Source organism: Epinephelus moara, chromosome 5 (genome assembly GCF_006386435.1).
Source record: "Epinephelus moara isolate mb chromosome 5, YSFRI_EMoa_1.0, whole genome shotgun sequence".
In the NCBI taxonomy this organism is placed as follows: Eukaryota; Metazoa; Chordata; class Actinopteri; order Perciformes; family Serranidae; genus Epinephelus; species Epinephelus moara.
This window is the reverse complement of record NC_065510.1, coordinates 6,748,838-6,765,404: the sequence shown is the minus strand read 5'-3', so window position 1 is coordinate 6,765,404 and position 16,567 is coordinate 6,748,838. Positions and strand designations below refer to the sequence as shown.

General features: G+C 40.9%; 3 protein-coding genes across 3 annotated transcripts in view; 2 read left to right on the top strand and 1 right to left on the bottom strand.

Moving 5' to 3' along the window:
- Positions 1-5,853, top strand: part of zgc:92360 (uncharacterized protein LOC436988 homolog) — a 36,065-nt gene extending 30,212 nt beyond the window's left edge. The window contains exons 10-11 of the mRNA XM_050044632.1: positions 840-1,071; positions 3,361-5,853. Coding sequence (XP_049900589.1) covers positions 840-1,071; positions 3,361-3,389 — 261 coding nt within the window. The 3' untranslated portion in view covers positions 3,390-5,853. The remainder of the gene's footprint in view (positions 1-839; positions 1,072-3,360) is intronic.
- Positions 5,854-6,395: 542 nt separating this feature from the next.
- On the top strand, positions 6,396-9,869 carry uts2r4 (urotensin-2 receptor 4). Its single transcript, XM_050044633.1, has one exon. It carries the CDS (start codon positions 7,137-7,139, stop codon positions 8,208-8,210), a length of 1,074 nt encoding a protein of 357 aa, XP_049900590.1. The 5' UTR covers positions 6,396-7,136; the 3' UTR covers positions 8,211-9,869.
- Positions 9,870-10,798: 929 nt separating this feature from the next.
- lgals2b (lectin, galactoside-binding, soluble, 2b) lies at positions 10,799-15,320 on the bottom strand. Its single transcript, XM_050044648.1, has 4 exons — positions 15,254-15,320; positions 13,037-13,110; positions 12,701-12,872; positions 10,799-11,216 (listed from the first exon to the last, which is right to left on the bottom strand). The coding sequence occupies exons 1-4, from the start codon at positions 15,254-15,256 to the stop codon at positions 11,070-11,072; spliced, it is 396 nt and encodes a 131-aa protein (XP_049900605.1). The 5' UTR covers positions 15,257-15,320; the 3' UTR covers positions 10,799-11,069.
- Between the last annotated feature and the right edge of the window lie 1,247 nt (positions 15,321-16,567).

Sequence of the window (16,567 nt, the reverse complement as noted above, 5' to 3'; positions counted from 1 at the left end):
TTTTTCTGAGACCCAAATTATCCGCAGAGGTCTCTTCCTTTCCAAAACAAATGGACCTGTGGATTTTAACTGGTAAAAACACTTGATAAAACAGTTTAACATTACATTGTGCAATCCCAACGCAGCTTGTTGCAGATGGGCTTCAGACAGTGGTTGGTTTGTCCAATCTGGGCTGCTGTAGAAACATGGCGATGAACATGATGATCTCCATAAACGAGGACCCGCTCCCTGTGTGGAACTAAAGGGTTTATTCTAATTTAACAAAAACACAATGATGCTTATTTTCAGGTGATTTAACACTAAAGAAAACATAATTCTAATATTAATTTCTGCCATTATATCCCACTAAATCCTACAAATTGAACCTTAAGGGCATCACTGTTGTTAATACAATAAAATAATGGTACATTGAAGTCATAAATATCTGATATCTAGAGCCGAAGTCAGGGGATCACCACAGTCAGTAGGATTCATCCTATTGTTACCATCAATAGTCAGGTTTCCATTCAAATGTAACGCAAATTTTAAGTGAATTTTTTAGAACATACAACAACATGTACATGGGGCACCTGTTTTACCAAATGTGCTGATCGGCAGTCCGTTTGAACAAATTTCATAGGAATCAATCTCAGCAGTTGTGGGGATATTTCAGTCTGAAGGTTGACCAACTGACTGGCCAACAGACAGACACTGCCATCCCATGAGCCACACAGTTGGTATGGCTAAAAACAGCTGTTTGAGAGCTGAGAGTAGCACAAACCTAAAGTTTCTCTTTGTCAAAGCACCCTGAATTCAGCAGTATTCAGCTGATGTTTCTTTCATTCTCCCTCTGTTTGAAGGATGCCTTTGCCAAGGGTGAAGTGTTCTTGGGAAACAAGGAGCACCATTACAGCGTCTTGCCCGGCTTGCCTGCTGGCACCTACTGCAATGGCGCCTGGCAACACGGTATCACCATAGACACACCTGATCGCAGCTTCCTGTTTACTTGTGAGTCGGAGAGCGACCAGCAGGATTGGCTGAAACACTTCACTGATGTCATGAATGCTCCGATGTCCCCTCAGGACTACACAAGTAAGAATTCAGAACTTTTTCATTGTCGTTAAATACTTATTAGCTACGAGCCTTTATAATGAGCTGCTGATTACTTCTTTTGTAAGTGACTGTTGCTGTTTTTTTCCACATCAAATAGTTACTCTGCTCCACAGTGGCACAATGGAATAAATGCTAAGCCACACAAATGAATTAACACTCAACACAAAAATAATTATTTACATTCAAATAAAATGACAGAGGTCAAATATAGTGCACTATACTGAGGTGGTGGCTCTGTGAGGCTGTAATGCTTTGTGCATAGAAATCCAGATTGTGGGATGGATAGTTCTTACCTCATTGTCAAGTGGGGTTGTATGGGGTACTGATCCATAGACAGTATATTACATACAGTAGATGTCAGGCATGCCCCTGGTTTAGAGAAGCAGGCTGGAGTCTGACATGGAATCTACTGCTGTGAAGAGGTCGGCAACAAAACGTATTTTAGCCACCTTAAAAAGTCCAGCCTAAAAAATCAATATCAGTTTGAGTGAATGCTATATTTAGAATATTTTCACGGCTTTACCTGAATGTCAGACAGTAATTTCCAATGGGAAAATGAAGCCGTTGAATCGCTCTCTTCAAAGCCAGACTCCATTGAGAAAAACGGTAATTTACATTGCTTAACACAGGAGCTGCTCATCTACCGCTGCCGAGATCAGTTAGTTTGTGCTATTTTGAGACTTAAAGGGTTAATGCACCCAAAAATGAAAATTCAGCCATTATCTACTCACCCATATGCCGAGGGAGGCTCAGGTGAAGTTTTAGAGTCCTCACATCCCTCGTGGAGATCCCAGGGGAGAGGGGGTAGCAACACAACTCCACCTAATGGAGGCTGACGCCGCCCCAGATTCAAATGTCCAAAAACACACGATTAAAACCACAAAATATCTCCATACTGCTCGTCCGTAGTATTCCAAGTGTCCTGAAGCCCCGACATAAAAAGTTGTTTGGAAAAACGTCATTTGAACTCTGTTTTTAGCCCGGCTAAAGCACACGTATTTTAATTTATGCGAATCAGGGGATTTTAATTCGAATTTTGGCGTTTCCATCATAATTTTCCGATGCGATACTTCTAGATGCGCATCTAAACAGGCTGATGGAAACATGGCTATTGTAGCCTGTGGCTCTAACTGCCTCTGTGCACCGCGCTTGCGTTGCAATAACACAAACAAACTGGTTGAAATAGCGGTAGACCAGCAGCTCTTGTGTTCAGGAAGCTTAAATTACTGTTTTGTCAATGGAGTCTGGTGGCTTTGACGAAAGCACAGATGGCGAACTGAAACTGTTAATGGCCTCCCCGTCAGTAAAGGCTGTCTGCGTCAATGTAAAGCGGTGAAATTATTCTGAATATAGTGTACATTGAAACTGATACTAATTTTTTTAGGAAGGACATTTTCTTTAGGTGACTTAAATACGCTTTGGTACTGCCCCTGTCCAGAGCACTACATTGCTTAGCTTCTATGTCAGTACTCCAGCTTGTTTCTCCAAACTGGAGGCGTGCCAACCACTATCTACTGTACGTACTACACCGACTGTGGATAAGTACCTCATAAAACTGCACATCACTAGCTCCAAACTATCCCTTTAAGTACAGTACTTGAGTAAATCTAATTAGATGCATTCCACCACTGGTTGTGGGAAAATAAATGCACAATAAAAATGGTAGTAGCTGCCATGCTAACTCCATACTGACTATATTCACATGCTGATGCATTGCAGGTAATACATACTATTTTCTTGTTCAGCATGTTAGCATGCTATTTTTTTCTCATTAGCACTCAATGCTAAGTACAGCTGAGGCTTACGGGCTGCCAATAGTTGTTGAGACATTTCTTTCCGAATCAATAATATGCTACAGAGAGAGTCAGTTGTCTAGGGACCATGAATGTCTGTACAAAATGTCATGGCAATCTGTCTGATAGCTTTCAAGATATTTCACTCTGGAACAAAATGACAAAATGACCAACTGAATGCTCTGTATTAACAACTGTGCCACGAGCGCAGCCACACACCTAAGCTTTTTACTGTAAAATGAGTCCATTAATGGATCATTCTGATTTTGTATCAAGCAGTGTGCTTCAATACATTTCTTTTACATTGTCATGAAAGACTACACTTGTGTCACTATAAGAATCACAAGATTGAATGTTAAAAAGGGCAAATTACTGCACATGAATGGAACACCAGGGCTCTGATGTATTGAAATGATTTGTCTGCATGGGTTAAAGAGCACTTTCTCCTAACTTTTAACTTTGATTTGTATTAAAGTGGAAGCCTTGTTCAAGCACAGGCATTGATGGACCAGCAGCCTGTGGGACCATCTCCCCTCCTCTCTCCCCAGCCCATCACCAATCTGACACCGGACTCACTCAGCTCTGTCTCTGAGCGTGCCATTGTACCAACATTTGATCTTCATCACTACTATGGTCAGACTGGAGCTTGTTCCAATTGCCAATGGTGTTCTTTGACAGTGGGGTTAGAGATGCAAACAAGAGGACCAATGCAACATCCAGTGGGAAATTAAAAATGTTATCTGGCTAAAAGAAACAGTAATTGTTGATAACCAATAAGATTGTATTTGATTTTGTTTTGCTGTGGTGTTTTTGAACTGCACTGGTCAACCAAACAGTCAGTGCAGTTCTATAACATATTTCTTTTTCGGACTTCATGTAACACAGTTCTAGATGTTGATTTTTATTTTCATCATGGTAAAATAATGATTTTCTAGGTTTGTTAAATAATTAATGTGAGATTTAAGAAAATGGCATTTAATGTGACCGGTGCCTTGATCCTCTTGTATCACGTATTTTATGTCAAAGGTCCAGTGTGTAGGATTTAGAGGGATATATTGGCAGAAATGGAATATAATTTAATAAGTATATTTTAATTAGTGTATAATCACCTGAAAATAAGAATCACTGTGTTTTTGTTATCGTGGAATGAGCCATTTATATGTGCATAGGAGGTGGGTCCTCGTCGCACTGCCATGTGTCTACAGTAGCCTGGGGCGGACAAACCAAACACTGGCTCTAAATAGGGCCATTCACGTTTTTGTATTGGCAACCATAGTGAGCAACTCCTCAACAATGAACATAGGACACTTTTTTAGATGTAAAACTGCTTTATTCAGTGTTTTACTGGTTTAAATCAGTGGGTCAGTTTGTTTTGGAGAGGATAAAGCTGAAAACACACTGGTGCTGCTGTGGCACAGTGTGACATATGACATGTGTTAAGTGCCACCCTTAGCACAGACTGGACGCGTTGCACCGCAGCTCGTCAACAGACAACCATGCAAAGTTATTACACTTTTACTGAAAGATCTGTACTTCCTCCACCTTTGCATCAGCTTTAACTCGTGTGGATAGCCCCTAATTAAACTTGATTTCTCACCTGAAGAGCCGATCTTGTTTAACTCGGAATATTTCCTGACCTCAACGAGGTAAGCTCAGCCACAGAGCTCTCTTTATACATCAGTGGTGAGGGGAGGAGTCGAGCTGCTATAGGACCAGAGAAAAAGAGCGGCTATAGAAGTTGGTCCGTACAAGCAGAGAGCGAGTGGGGGGGAAAATGCGTTTAATTCCAGGGGCGACAAGGCTGGAAATATGACAGTGGCGTCAAGTGCCGCGTCCAGAAGTGCCAACGTGCATCCAGCCACCTGTGGGGGTCGTACATTTAACATAACAGGGGCGTATTTTTTGACGCGCACCGTTCCCTACCAGTTTTTTCTTTTGGCCTAAACTTGTATAGATAACTTCTGGTGAAATCCTCCTGAACCTTTGGATCTTAAGTCATCAGAGGAAGAAGGTGTTTTACTCATAGAGGAGAGGAAGAGACCTCTGTGGATAATTTGGCTCCTGGTAGAAAACTCCTGAACAATAAACACTGAAGGAATTCTAACCAGGAGAAGTTTAAGCTGGTTGCAGTCTGCAATCCTCACCGCTAGATGCCACTAAATTCCCCTAAATCTTACACACTAGACCTTTAAGTGTGATAATTGGGTTATTCTAAAAAGGTACAGGGAATCAGATTGCTCAGTCAGGTACAGACCATCAGTAGGACAGAAAACAACTGTGTCTGCGATGGATTCAGAATTCCTTTTGATTTCTCTCTCCTTTTCTTTTTTTTTTTTTAAAGTAATATCATTCATTGGTTGTTTTATGTAATCTTTGTAACTACTCATGACTTGCATGATTTAGATAGAGCATTGCAGTCAGTGCAGCTCAGTGTATTGTGCTGTTTCAGTCAGAAAAGGTCAGAAAGAGTTTTTTTTTTTTTAACCAAAGCAATATCTTCACACTACATGACTTTTTTTTATGATTTATTTGCTTTAAAGACAAGTGTTGATTTTGTAAAACTGTTTTTAAAATGTGCACGTACTTCTATCAAAGATGTAACCAAACGACAATAAAGGGGATTTGCAAATGGATTGGGATACAAAAGCTCAAAGCACTCCAAGCCATTACATGGTCTAACAGTGCCTCCATGTGGTGTACAGTACATAATACTAAGTCTTTATTAAAAGCAATACCAATAATAAGTTATTTCTACCATTTTTCAGATATAAAAAAAACAATTAATACATTTTATTGGTATATTTTTGTTGTTTTCATTTTCTGTTTTTTGGTCAACGATGTACTCACATATTAATTTGATGTCATTTTTAAAATATATTTCTATGCTTGTGCATGGCAGACTGACATACCACATGAAAATATTGACAATCACCAATAAAAAATATTTCCTCTGGAAGTTGTCAAGGAATCTTCGTACAGATTTGTGCACAAATTCAGTCGTATAAATAGTTTCTTGCTGTCTATTATCACTCTCTACAAACTGAAGGTGTCTTATTCCAAAATGAGGTTCCACCCTGAGCCCATTCAGTGCACTGTGGGAAAAAGAATATATTAAATTAAAACTAAATAAATCAATTTGTGAATTTGGTAATTTCATATTTCCAGCAACACCAACTTAAATATAAATTTAAGTACAACTTGGCAAAAACTTCAGTGCTTCTTATAATTTACAGAGAGAGCAGACATATGAATATGTTTTTAAAAGTTCTTATTTATTTCAGCAAAACTGAAAAGGTAAATGAGCTTAAATGAATAAACACGCCCTTTTTTGTGCATGCATATTGCCCCCACCTGTGATTTCTGGGTGTCTAAAGCCACAGAGACAGGAGGCCCATGAGGAATACCTCATAAATCTATAGGCCCATGCTAGTTTTTCACCTAGGTGAGAAAAAGGGAGGACAGTGGAGAGGAGAGCAGGGAGAGGACTGTGACCACGAAGACCCCAAAGAACACAGACACAACAGTCTTCTGTCACAGCTGGGAGTCAAATGGATGTGAGGTTCATCTGCCATGCATCAATACAGAGGTAAAAATCTAGAAGAAAGCAGACAAGACGAAGTATAACTGGATATAGTACCACTGATGATCAGTTTTTTTTTTCACCCAAACTGGACTGTGGTCACCACATGGATGAAAAAGAGAGGGATTTTTTTCATGAATTGGAGCTGAAATAATCCCCCCAAGGAGTCTCCCTGGAAATGTCAGCAACAAGTTTTGCTCACCCCGGCACTGCAGGAGATCTTCAACACAGTTTGTCAGGTTGAAAGGTGGTGTCCTGACTTGCACTGATTTGGAGAAACATGGGATCATGGCTGTGTGGACGACCCTATTTTTGGGGATAAGCAAGTCACAGGCAGCCTCATAGTCACTGAAGCTGCTGGCCATGTCAGTGGTCTACTAACATCTTCTCTGTGGATTGATACAGTCGTTCTCGTCATCCCTGCTCTTTCATCTGCTGCCCATTTACGTCATTTCTTGGATTAAGCTTCAATGCAAGCAATGTTTGCTTTTCACCTGGGACAAAGTTTCCGTCAATCAGCTGCCAACTTCAATCTGTGCTCGGCATCACAGCATGAGTTCATACAAACTTCAAAACCGATTTCATGCAGAGGCCATCCACCATACAGCTGCGTGTAAATTGGCTCTTAAACATTAGAGCCTGACCTCTGACCTTTGATCTGCGAACCTGCAATGAACTGCACTCCCAATGCCACCATCAATCCGCAGCTGGGACTTGTCCTGAGCCCAGGGGCTGGAGATGATGCATCCCAGGAGAGTGGTGGTGGTGGTGGAAGCAGCGGGGGCATGTGGGTGACATCCCTTCTTGGAGCCACACTGATGATCATGTGCGCCATGGGTGTGGTGGGCAACACATACACGCTCATCATAACCCGTTCAGCCGCTTTGCGCCGCACAGGTTCCATGTATGTTTACATCATCAATCTGGCTCTGGCTGACCTGCTCTACCTCTCCACCATCCCCTTTGTGGTCTGCACCTACTTCGCCCATGACTGGCTGTTTGGTGAGGCTGGCTGTCGCATCCTGTTGAGTCTCGACCTCCTCACCATGCATGCCAGTGTCTTCATTTTGGTTGCGATGAGCCTGGAGCGCTACCGTGCCGTGGCTATGCCCTTTAGCGCGCACAGGTCCTCGTCCCGTAAACGAAAGCTAGTGGCAGGGATTATCTGGGGGTTGGCTTTCGTGCTAACGCTCCCCATGATGGTGATGATCCGGCTCAGGGAGGGCAAACCAACTGCGGCTGGTTTGGTCAAGAGGATCTGCTTCCCTACCTGGACCCCTGAGGCCTTCAAGGCTTATATCACCGTCCTGTTTCTTACAAGCGTTTTAGTTCCTGGATTGATAATCGTCGGGCTGTATGTGGGGCTCGCCAGTCGCTACTGGGCAGTGCAGGCTAGCTTAGGAGGTAGCAGCCGCTCTGCCCGGAGGAGAGGACTCAAACAAAAAGTCGTATCAATGATCTTTAGCATTGTTGTGGCGTACTGGGCTTGCTTCTTGCCTTTCTGGGGATGGCAGCTAGCCAAACTGTTCTCCCCAGAGTCCCTCAAGGCTTTGTCTCCAGCTGCTCATAATTATGTGAATTTCTTTGTGACATGTCTGACCTATGGGAACAGCTGCATCAATCCATTCCTTTACACTCTTCTGACCCGGAACTATAAAGACTACTTGGCACAGAAAGGTCAGTCTGTGGGTTCAAGCAGGGGTGACCCCGGGTCAGCCGTGACTACGCCGCTGCAAGAGCTTTAGTGGATGAATAAATGATCACTGCGCATAGACTACGGAGCGAGAAAATGTTATTGACTTTCATCAGCCTGGAGGAGGACATTTTCTTTTCTGGTCATTTTTTACAAAACTGGAAAATGAGATGTAGCACTTTCTACAAACTTTGTAAATGCTTTAAACATAATGCAATGTGATGCAACACATTTCCTGCCCTGTTGAGAAGTTTAGTCAGAGCAGTTTAAGGTTCAGTGTGTAGGAGTAGGATATACTGGCAGACATTGAATATATGAAGTATGTTTTCTTTAGTGTATCATCAACTGAAATAAGAATTGTTTTGTTTTCATTACCTTAGAATGAGCTGTTTATATCTACATAGGGAGCGGGTCCTCTTCTACGGAGCCCACCGTGTTGCGCCGCCATGTTTCTACAGTAGGACAAACCAAACAATGACTATAGACAGAACGATTTGTGTTTTTTGTGCCAGCTACCGTAGTTCGATGCCCCCTTGCGATAGGAGTGTTGGAAAAAAACACAGGTATTTTTTTAGCATGAAACTGCTTTATTCAGTGTTTTTACCAGTTTAGATTACTGTGTCTGTTTTTGTGGATTATTATTTATTTATTTTTTTGGAGAGGAAGAGACCTTTGCAGGTAACTCGTCTCCCAGTAAAAACCTCCTGAACCATGTCCACTGAAGGAATTTTAACTGGACGAAGTTACAGTTGGTTGCAGTCTGCAGTCCTCACTGCTCATTGCCATCTAATCTAAATCTTACCCAAAGTCTTACACACTGAACCATTAAGGATTCAGAGAAATTTGAAAAGCAGGTGGATGTTTGCGAGCACGAAAGTCTGACTACAAGCCTCCTGGCTGGAGGACAATCAGCACAAATGACACAGTATTTGATATGTGCTCTTTACTATGTAACCTAACATTTTCCCCATGTACACTGTACAGATGCCTGTCTAACAATCTCCAATTCTGCCCTCTTGACATCAGTATCATTGTAACAAATATGCATTTGATAGGATATTTAAACTGCTGATATTTGGGTTCAAATGTGAGTTATTTTCCAAATTAAAAAGGTTTATATCATCCCCTTAGTAGTGATGAAAATATTTTGGAAGAAACACCAATGATGAGAATTTATTGTAGAACTTAATTACTTTGCAATTGCTGTGAAAATTCTAATAGTCAGGAAATTAAATTTAATGTAAAGAATGGCTTCAATTTTTCCTTCACTCCTGTATTTGCTGTCCACCTTACACACACATAGTAAAGGATATTTCATCTCCCTCTAGGGAATGTGGTTTTATCGTGCCACATTCCTCAGCCTCAGGCCACGGCTTCTTTGAGTCCCCCTGCAAATTGTCTCACCTCTGTCATATATGGTCTCTCCCTTTGAGTTATCCTGTTTTATCCTCTATTATACAGTTCAGTCACTATATTGATTATATTCACACTTCAAGCCTCAATGATCAGTTCTTATTTCAGCTCAGTTCCAGTATTTCTCTATTTTCTGCCTTTTCTTTTCTGTCTTATACCAGATTTAACAAGTCGCCCTTCTAAAGAGACTTGCAGTTAAAAGTCAGCAGTGCCACCGACATCCAGATTTTACATTTATTAAGTTGTCATGCAGCTGCAGTGAGTCTTGTCTGGTTTTAACAGTCTTAATTCCATTAAAGGTATGTTGACATCTCTTTTCAGATGCTTTCAAAGCGTCAGTGGTTTCATTACTTTGTGTTTTGTTCGCATTGAAGCAACATTTTAAGTAAAAATGTAATATAAAACTTCACTGTTCTCTCTGAACAGCTCCACGAAAAGTGCCCTTGATTTTTTGAAGAAGGTTTGTTAGACTGACTTAAATCAAAAACAAATCTTCAAGTGGAAAAACACTCCATGCAAGGTAAAACATTTTTTATACAATGGTCAATTTTGAGATTTTGGGCTATGTTGCTTCCATAACATGTCCTCTTTCAGACTTGTGAAAAGAAAATGTCCAAAGTACACATAAGGTGTTTATTTTAGTTCAAATCTCTGCTCTGGAGATGTATGCAAATCAGTTCATATTTAATTCATAATGCATCATTTGTATATTTAAACATTTAATTTCAAACATAAACTGCAAAAGTTTCACTTTTTTTTTTTTTAACCCTATTCACCGGCATGTTATTTTTTTGTCAAAAATTTTAACGAAAGGCCCCTTTCTCCAAGATGTTTTTTAATATTCTGAGCCAGAAATCTCCTCTTCAGTAGAACACACATACACAAAACTTTCCACTTTTATTCCTGTCTATATTCTTAACCAGTGTGCAGATTTATGTTCAGAAAAATGTCTGCAAATTAGTGCACATTTAATTAGATAATGCCTCATTTGCATATTTGAACATAAGTTCTGGATCTATTACTTTAAAGTTTTACTCTATTCACCTAGGGTGTCTCATATATTAACTGATGAAGATACAAGTGTAAATAGTACCTTTGTTTTAGATTTAAAGTGTGCTTTTATAGAGTTAAACACAGATCAAATGTCAGTTAAGACTCATCACTGGAGATTATAGTGTGTTGTATCAGTGTGTGTCAGAGAGTGTGAGATGAAGAGAGAGAGAGAGAGAGAGAGACATTTTTTTTTCCACAGCATTTATTGACAAACCCAGTGACTAACAAGAGCTCAAGCAGACACAGAGCAGTAAGATGTGTTGTGGCTCCCTCTGTACGCCATTTCCTCTTATTACAACATCAGCACTCCCTGTTGGTATAAATCTCTTTTTCCATAAACCTTAACATGAGAAAAGACAAAGAGCTCAGTAATGTAAAACAGACTATTTCAGCAACGAACAAAAAGTGGACACGTCAAGAGTCAAGGGTTGAGAGAGTTCAACCTTTACTTGATCTTGATGCCGACGATCCTTGCGTCACCGCTGACATCAAAGTACTTGTACTTGACGTCTCCCAGGCGGTTGGGGAAGTTCACCATGCAGCCATCAGGAAGCTTGATGTAAAACTGCTCACTGCTGAAGTTGATGTAAAACTGGGGAGCGAAGGACAGAGAGAGAACACATGATTCATTCAACAACCAAAAGATAAGAGGACATGTGTGTAAAAAGAATGGCTGAGACAGACAGGTAAGCCTATCTCTCTCAGGGGCTATTAAGTTTTATGAGCCTATAAACCCCCCTAATGGTTGGATAGCTCAGCGTCTGTTGACTTTACAGTGTACAACACAGGTACCAAGCCCGCTGAATAACATCCTTATGGCGAAGGACATCATGGAAGTTAAGCTTTAGCCAAGTGACTACAATAAATACAGCAAAAGGTGGTCTGCAAAAATATTTTCTTTCGAATACAGCAGGTTTGTGTGTGAGCCAAAAAATAACTTGTTCTTCCTCTGACATACAGAGTGGTGAGGGGACTTTGTAGGCTAACCCGGTAGTTAGCGTCGCCCGAGGTTCCTCGCCAAAACGCCAATGGGATTTTTCTAGAATTAAAAAAGTGAATGTTTGGCTATACATGAACCACGCCACAATCATGGTCGCATGACTTCGATGTTGCCACTACAACGAGGCTGTAAAGCCATGATGATGTCCTGTAGGCTCATTTAGCCACTAGTTAGCAATTGCCTTCTTTAAGATGCGTAAAGGCTTAAAAATTCACAAGTGGGGTATTTACTGACGCATTTTATGTTGTAGAAAAGAGCGTAAAAAATCTTCTAACCTTGTGTTAACCACAGACCTTATTCAAAAACCCACTGACCTAAAGATGAGGGAGCTGGGAGTGCTAAAATGCTAACTCATGTCTGGGTTTTAGGATTCACTTTTGCACCGAGGTGAAAGGTAAATATAAAAGGTGAAATACAAGCAATAAACACACCCTGAATCAATTCATAATACCTTTATTGGTCAGGAGTGTCAGCAGCTAGCTTATGGTGACGAATGTTAGCTAATATTAGTGTTAGTCTTTACTTGCGGCAAAGGCTGTGTAGTCTTACCTTAAATTTAAAGGGACTGTTCACCCAAAAATCCAAACTGCATATTTTCCTAGTTTGATGTGGGAACTATTTTCTTTGAAGCTAACTATATCTGCCAACCGTATCACTGCACAGAAGGAAACATGTACTCTACCTTACATAGCACCACTGATGTGGCTAACGTTACAGTTGAAAAGGACATCATTAATGTTTAAGGCTACATCTTGCGCTGTCACAAGCACAAGCCTCTTGTCCATGAGTAGATGCACACCTCCTTCTGCATGGTGGTCCAGTTGACATGTGTAATGTGGCAGAAAGAAAATAGTTCCCACTTGAAACTGCTCACAATAAGGTTTCTGGATTATTTCGAGTAATTGGGTCATGGTTTCTGGAATTATTTTTTGTTTTGTTTTGTTTTGTCCTTTTAAGGCTTATGAGTGCACTGTATGTTTATTAAAGTGTCCCCACTGAGACGCAATGGTTCTGCTGTTTGTGATCAGACTAAACAGAATTATTAGAGATAACACTCTCACACTCTCCCAACACACCTTGCATTCCTCCCCACGCAGGAAGGGAAAGTTATTCTCACGGTGCTCGTCACCCCAGCACCCCCCGGACAAGGAATTGAAGACGATGGTGTTGACATCACCGCCGCAGTCGAAACGGGGGTTGAAGTGCATTGCGATGTTTTCGGAGTCATGACCGATGTTGATGGCAAAGCTGCAATGGAGGTAGGAACACAGAGGTCATAAGGATGCAATAAAAAGGGGAAGAAGTGGATGAAACATTAACTTATCTCCCAGTAGGCTACGTCAACTTCCTCTTTATTAAAGGTAACTGAATCCACGTCATTTGCAATTTGATCTCTTGTGAGGGGAACTTACGATTCGCAGTCGTCCTTGGGCTTGATGCGGATCTTGAACTCATGCCCCTCCTTGAATGTCATATCCTTGACTTTCTGTAGAGGAAACACGATAAACGGAAATATTGGACCTCATTTGGATGAAACTATTGAGTGGATATCAATTTCAGTCAAATGATATATTGTATTTCAGAACAGGTGTGTTTATCTGTGGGTTTCAAAACCACTTTTGTATATCATTTAGATATTTTAGAGACCAACAGAAATGACTGTGTTCAGTGCTCTCTGATAGGAAAATTAGTGATCATAGGTGTTTTAGCTGTTGATGATCAACCAGGGTGGAACAGTGTGCCCACGGTTGTAAAGGTACTGAAGCAGGAAGGCGCTGTCTTTCCTCATCGACATGTGGTTGTCATATATAGACAATAAAACCATAAAAAAAGACGCCCACACACAGACCTTCTGCAACAGTAGATCTGCATACCCTAGATAGGTACCACTATCACACCTCTTTAAAAGGCATGAATGTGTGTGCCTATCTGAAAAACTAATAAAATGAATAGACCTAACAAAATATCTAAGATCAAATTTTTAAAATGCCCTCCAGGTGTCTTCTTCAAAGTCAGTGAACATGTTCACCTAATCAATGAAGCAATGAATCCCATTCACTACTGTTCTTCTGTATCTTAATGCCGCGCATCACCTGATTTGGGTTACACATGAACTTTAGCATCCTGCCCCCTATCTACCTACACCACACCTATAGATACCACCCACAATGTATTCTTTAAAGTCATGTCTTATCCCTTATCTCAGATCAATACTGGTTTATCATTGACTGCACAGGCAGGATGTTGGATAATAATTAAGTGCAGTTACATTTTGTTAATCCCTGTGGGGATCTGAGAGCAGTGTGCAACATCTCAGCACATTGCATGTCTTGTATTGCCAAGCCATTGGACATATTATACCCATGGATGGGTTTCTGAATGGGCCTACCAGGCGCAGGCCCAGGGGCCCGAAGTGTCAGGGCCCCCCTTAGCCTTCACCTGCACTATGTCAGTCAAATTAACATGTACAAACCAGGAAGAGACACACAAAGACCACAAAGAGATGCAAAGGAACTGAAAGAGACAGACAGTAACTACCCAAGTGGCAAAGCAAACACATGACCTCAAAGAGACACAAAAATTAATAAACAAGGGTCAAAATGACAAAAAAAGACAAAAAATGACTATGAAGAGACACAAAATTACAACAAAAAAAGGCCGAATCACAACAAATTCTGTGTGTGAGAGGTGGTGGGGCCTTTTACATGTCTGTGCCCAGGAGCCTATTGTCTCATAGTCTGCCCATGATTATACCTCACAATACATGCATGTCTCACAGGGATCAGAGAAGCTCAGGATTTTCTACTGAGATGTGGTCCAGTTGAGCCACCTACTTAAATTTTGAGAAGCGTTACGAAAGTGAAGCGAATTAAGCATAAATTTGTGTCGCTCTGCGTTGGTTTTGATCTACACATTTTTATGACACTGCAGAGCTGAGAAATTTGTCTGCATCCCTCTAATGACTGTTAATGATTGACAAGATACTCCATAAGAAACTGTGCCTGTAGTGACAAGAAATCTGAAAAAATTATGAAAGTGCTTGTGCTCTGAAAACTTTTCTGTCCTCTGTGTGGATTTAGAGCAAAGGAAACACTTTGCACATCTATTAAAAAAAGACAGGTGTGTAGGCGAGAGAAGACCAAAAAGTTGCAAAAGGGCCGCGGCACACTGTCTAACTTGCAAACCAGTTTTGCCTGATGAAGGTCTAGTACTGAAACGTGGCAAATAAATTATATATTGCAAGTTAGACGGTGTGTGGGAGTCCTTTTGCAACTATATGTGGATTTGAAATCAAGCCATCAAATTTACAAAATCAGTGTTAACACAAACCTCTTTAAATTTTACCACCTCTACTTTACTAGTATTGAACCTGTAAACTTGAAATGTGTTAATATTTGTTTAAACAAAGCAATCAGAAAGCTAAATAGCGAGATATGCAGTACTATCTCTCCTGTGTGTGTACTCGGAAATGTAATGTGGCAACAATGAAAGTTGGAGAAGAAATAAGAGAAACATTCTTGTCCTGAGCTTGTCCTAGCTAAGATGGAAAAACAAGATAATAAACACAGACATTTAGAATATTCAGAATTAAGAAATGTCCAATGAATGGAGCCTTTCACACCACTTACCATCTTGGCTGTCTTCAGTGGGCTGTGCCTCAAGTGACAAAGCTCTGCAGGCAGGTGAGTGGTTTATATAACACCGGTGACGCTGGGGGGAGGAAGCAGCCAACAGGGAAAGGGTTGTGAAAAATTCCCACATAAGGATATTTGCCCTTCAATGGAGACACTCGCTGTTCTGCCTCATACTACAGGTTGATGGCAGTTTTTGATGGAAACTGTGCATGGGAAGAAATACTTCTGCGACTGCATTGTTTACAACTACAAGTAAATATAACAACATAGATCCAAGTGTCCAAAAACACATATTTTTAAATGGTCCACCTTCATAAGCAAATCGTTCTCAGAATGAACCTCAATAACTGGCAACTTATTTACTCATGACAAGTTTGTCAGTGTTCTGCTTTTGCATGTTACTGAGATGTTGGCACTGCCTGTCTAATAAACATGACTCTGAGATGGGTGGCACGGTGGTGCAGTAGTCACCACTCACAGTATGAGGGTTGCTGGTTCAAACCCAGGGTGGGGCATTGGAACCCTGGGATGGTGGACCCCCCTGTGCGCAACCCACATGCTCCCCCCATGTCAGTGTGGACTTTCTCTGGATTCTCTGGCTTCCTCCAACAATCCAAAGACACTCTAAATTGGCCGTAGGTGTGAATGTGAACGAGAGTGGTTGTCTGTCTCTATGTGTCAGCCCTGTGATACTCTGGCAGCCTGTCCGGGGTGTACCCCATTTCTCACCCAGTGTCAGCTGGGATAGGCTCCAGTGCCCCTGTGACCCCCAACAGAATAAGCAGGTACGGAAAATGATGGATGAAAGTGTCTGAGATGCAGTTCAAAGTGCCTTATGTATGTGACCTTTTTGAGTGTTGTTGTGAAATATATTCTATACAGGTGACAACTGAGTTTTAAGAGAGAAGAGGCTGTTATTGATTAGTTCACATTCAGTTCATTTCCTGTATGTTCTACTGTAACATAATAACGCAGATAATTTCATCCCTATCTGTAACCAAGTGACTCTGGGAGCAAATGTACTGTAATCACATACAGCTTGTGAGAAGAAACATGATAACAAAATAATATATATACAAAACAAATTACAAATATAATATGTTTGTACCAGAATATAGTGCAGCCATTATGAAAGTCTGAATGTAGGACTACATATGCAAATGGGCATCATATTATGAGGCCTCATATGCAGAATGCAGAAAATGAAGTGATTGGCACATTTGCAAAGGCATTTTTAAAACTTGAAATGTTTTATTGTCATATTGCAAAGCATGTTATGTTTGGCATGTGTGTTGATATGGACATTAT

Coding starts and splice junctions, on each gene's coding strand:
- uts2r4 (XM_050044633.1), top strand. CDS start 7,137: ATGAACTGCACTCCCAATGCCACCATCAATCCGCAGCTGGGACTTGTC.
- lgals2b (XM_050044648.1), bottom strand. Junction 12,873..13,036: donor CCCAAGGACGACTGCGAATC/GTAAGTTCCCCT, acceptor CCTCCATTGCAG/CTTTGCCATCAACATCGGTC. Junction 11,217..12,700: donor TGCGTGGGGAGGAATGCAAG/GTGTGTTGGGAG, acceptor TTCGCTCCCCAG/TTTTACATCAACTTCAGCAG.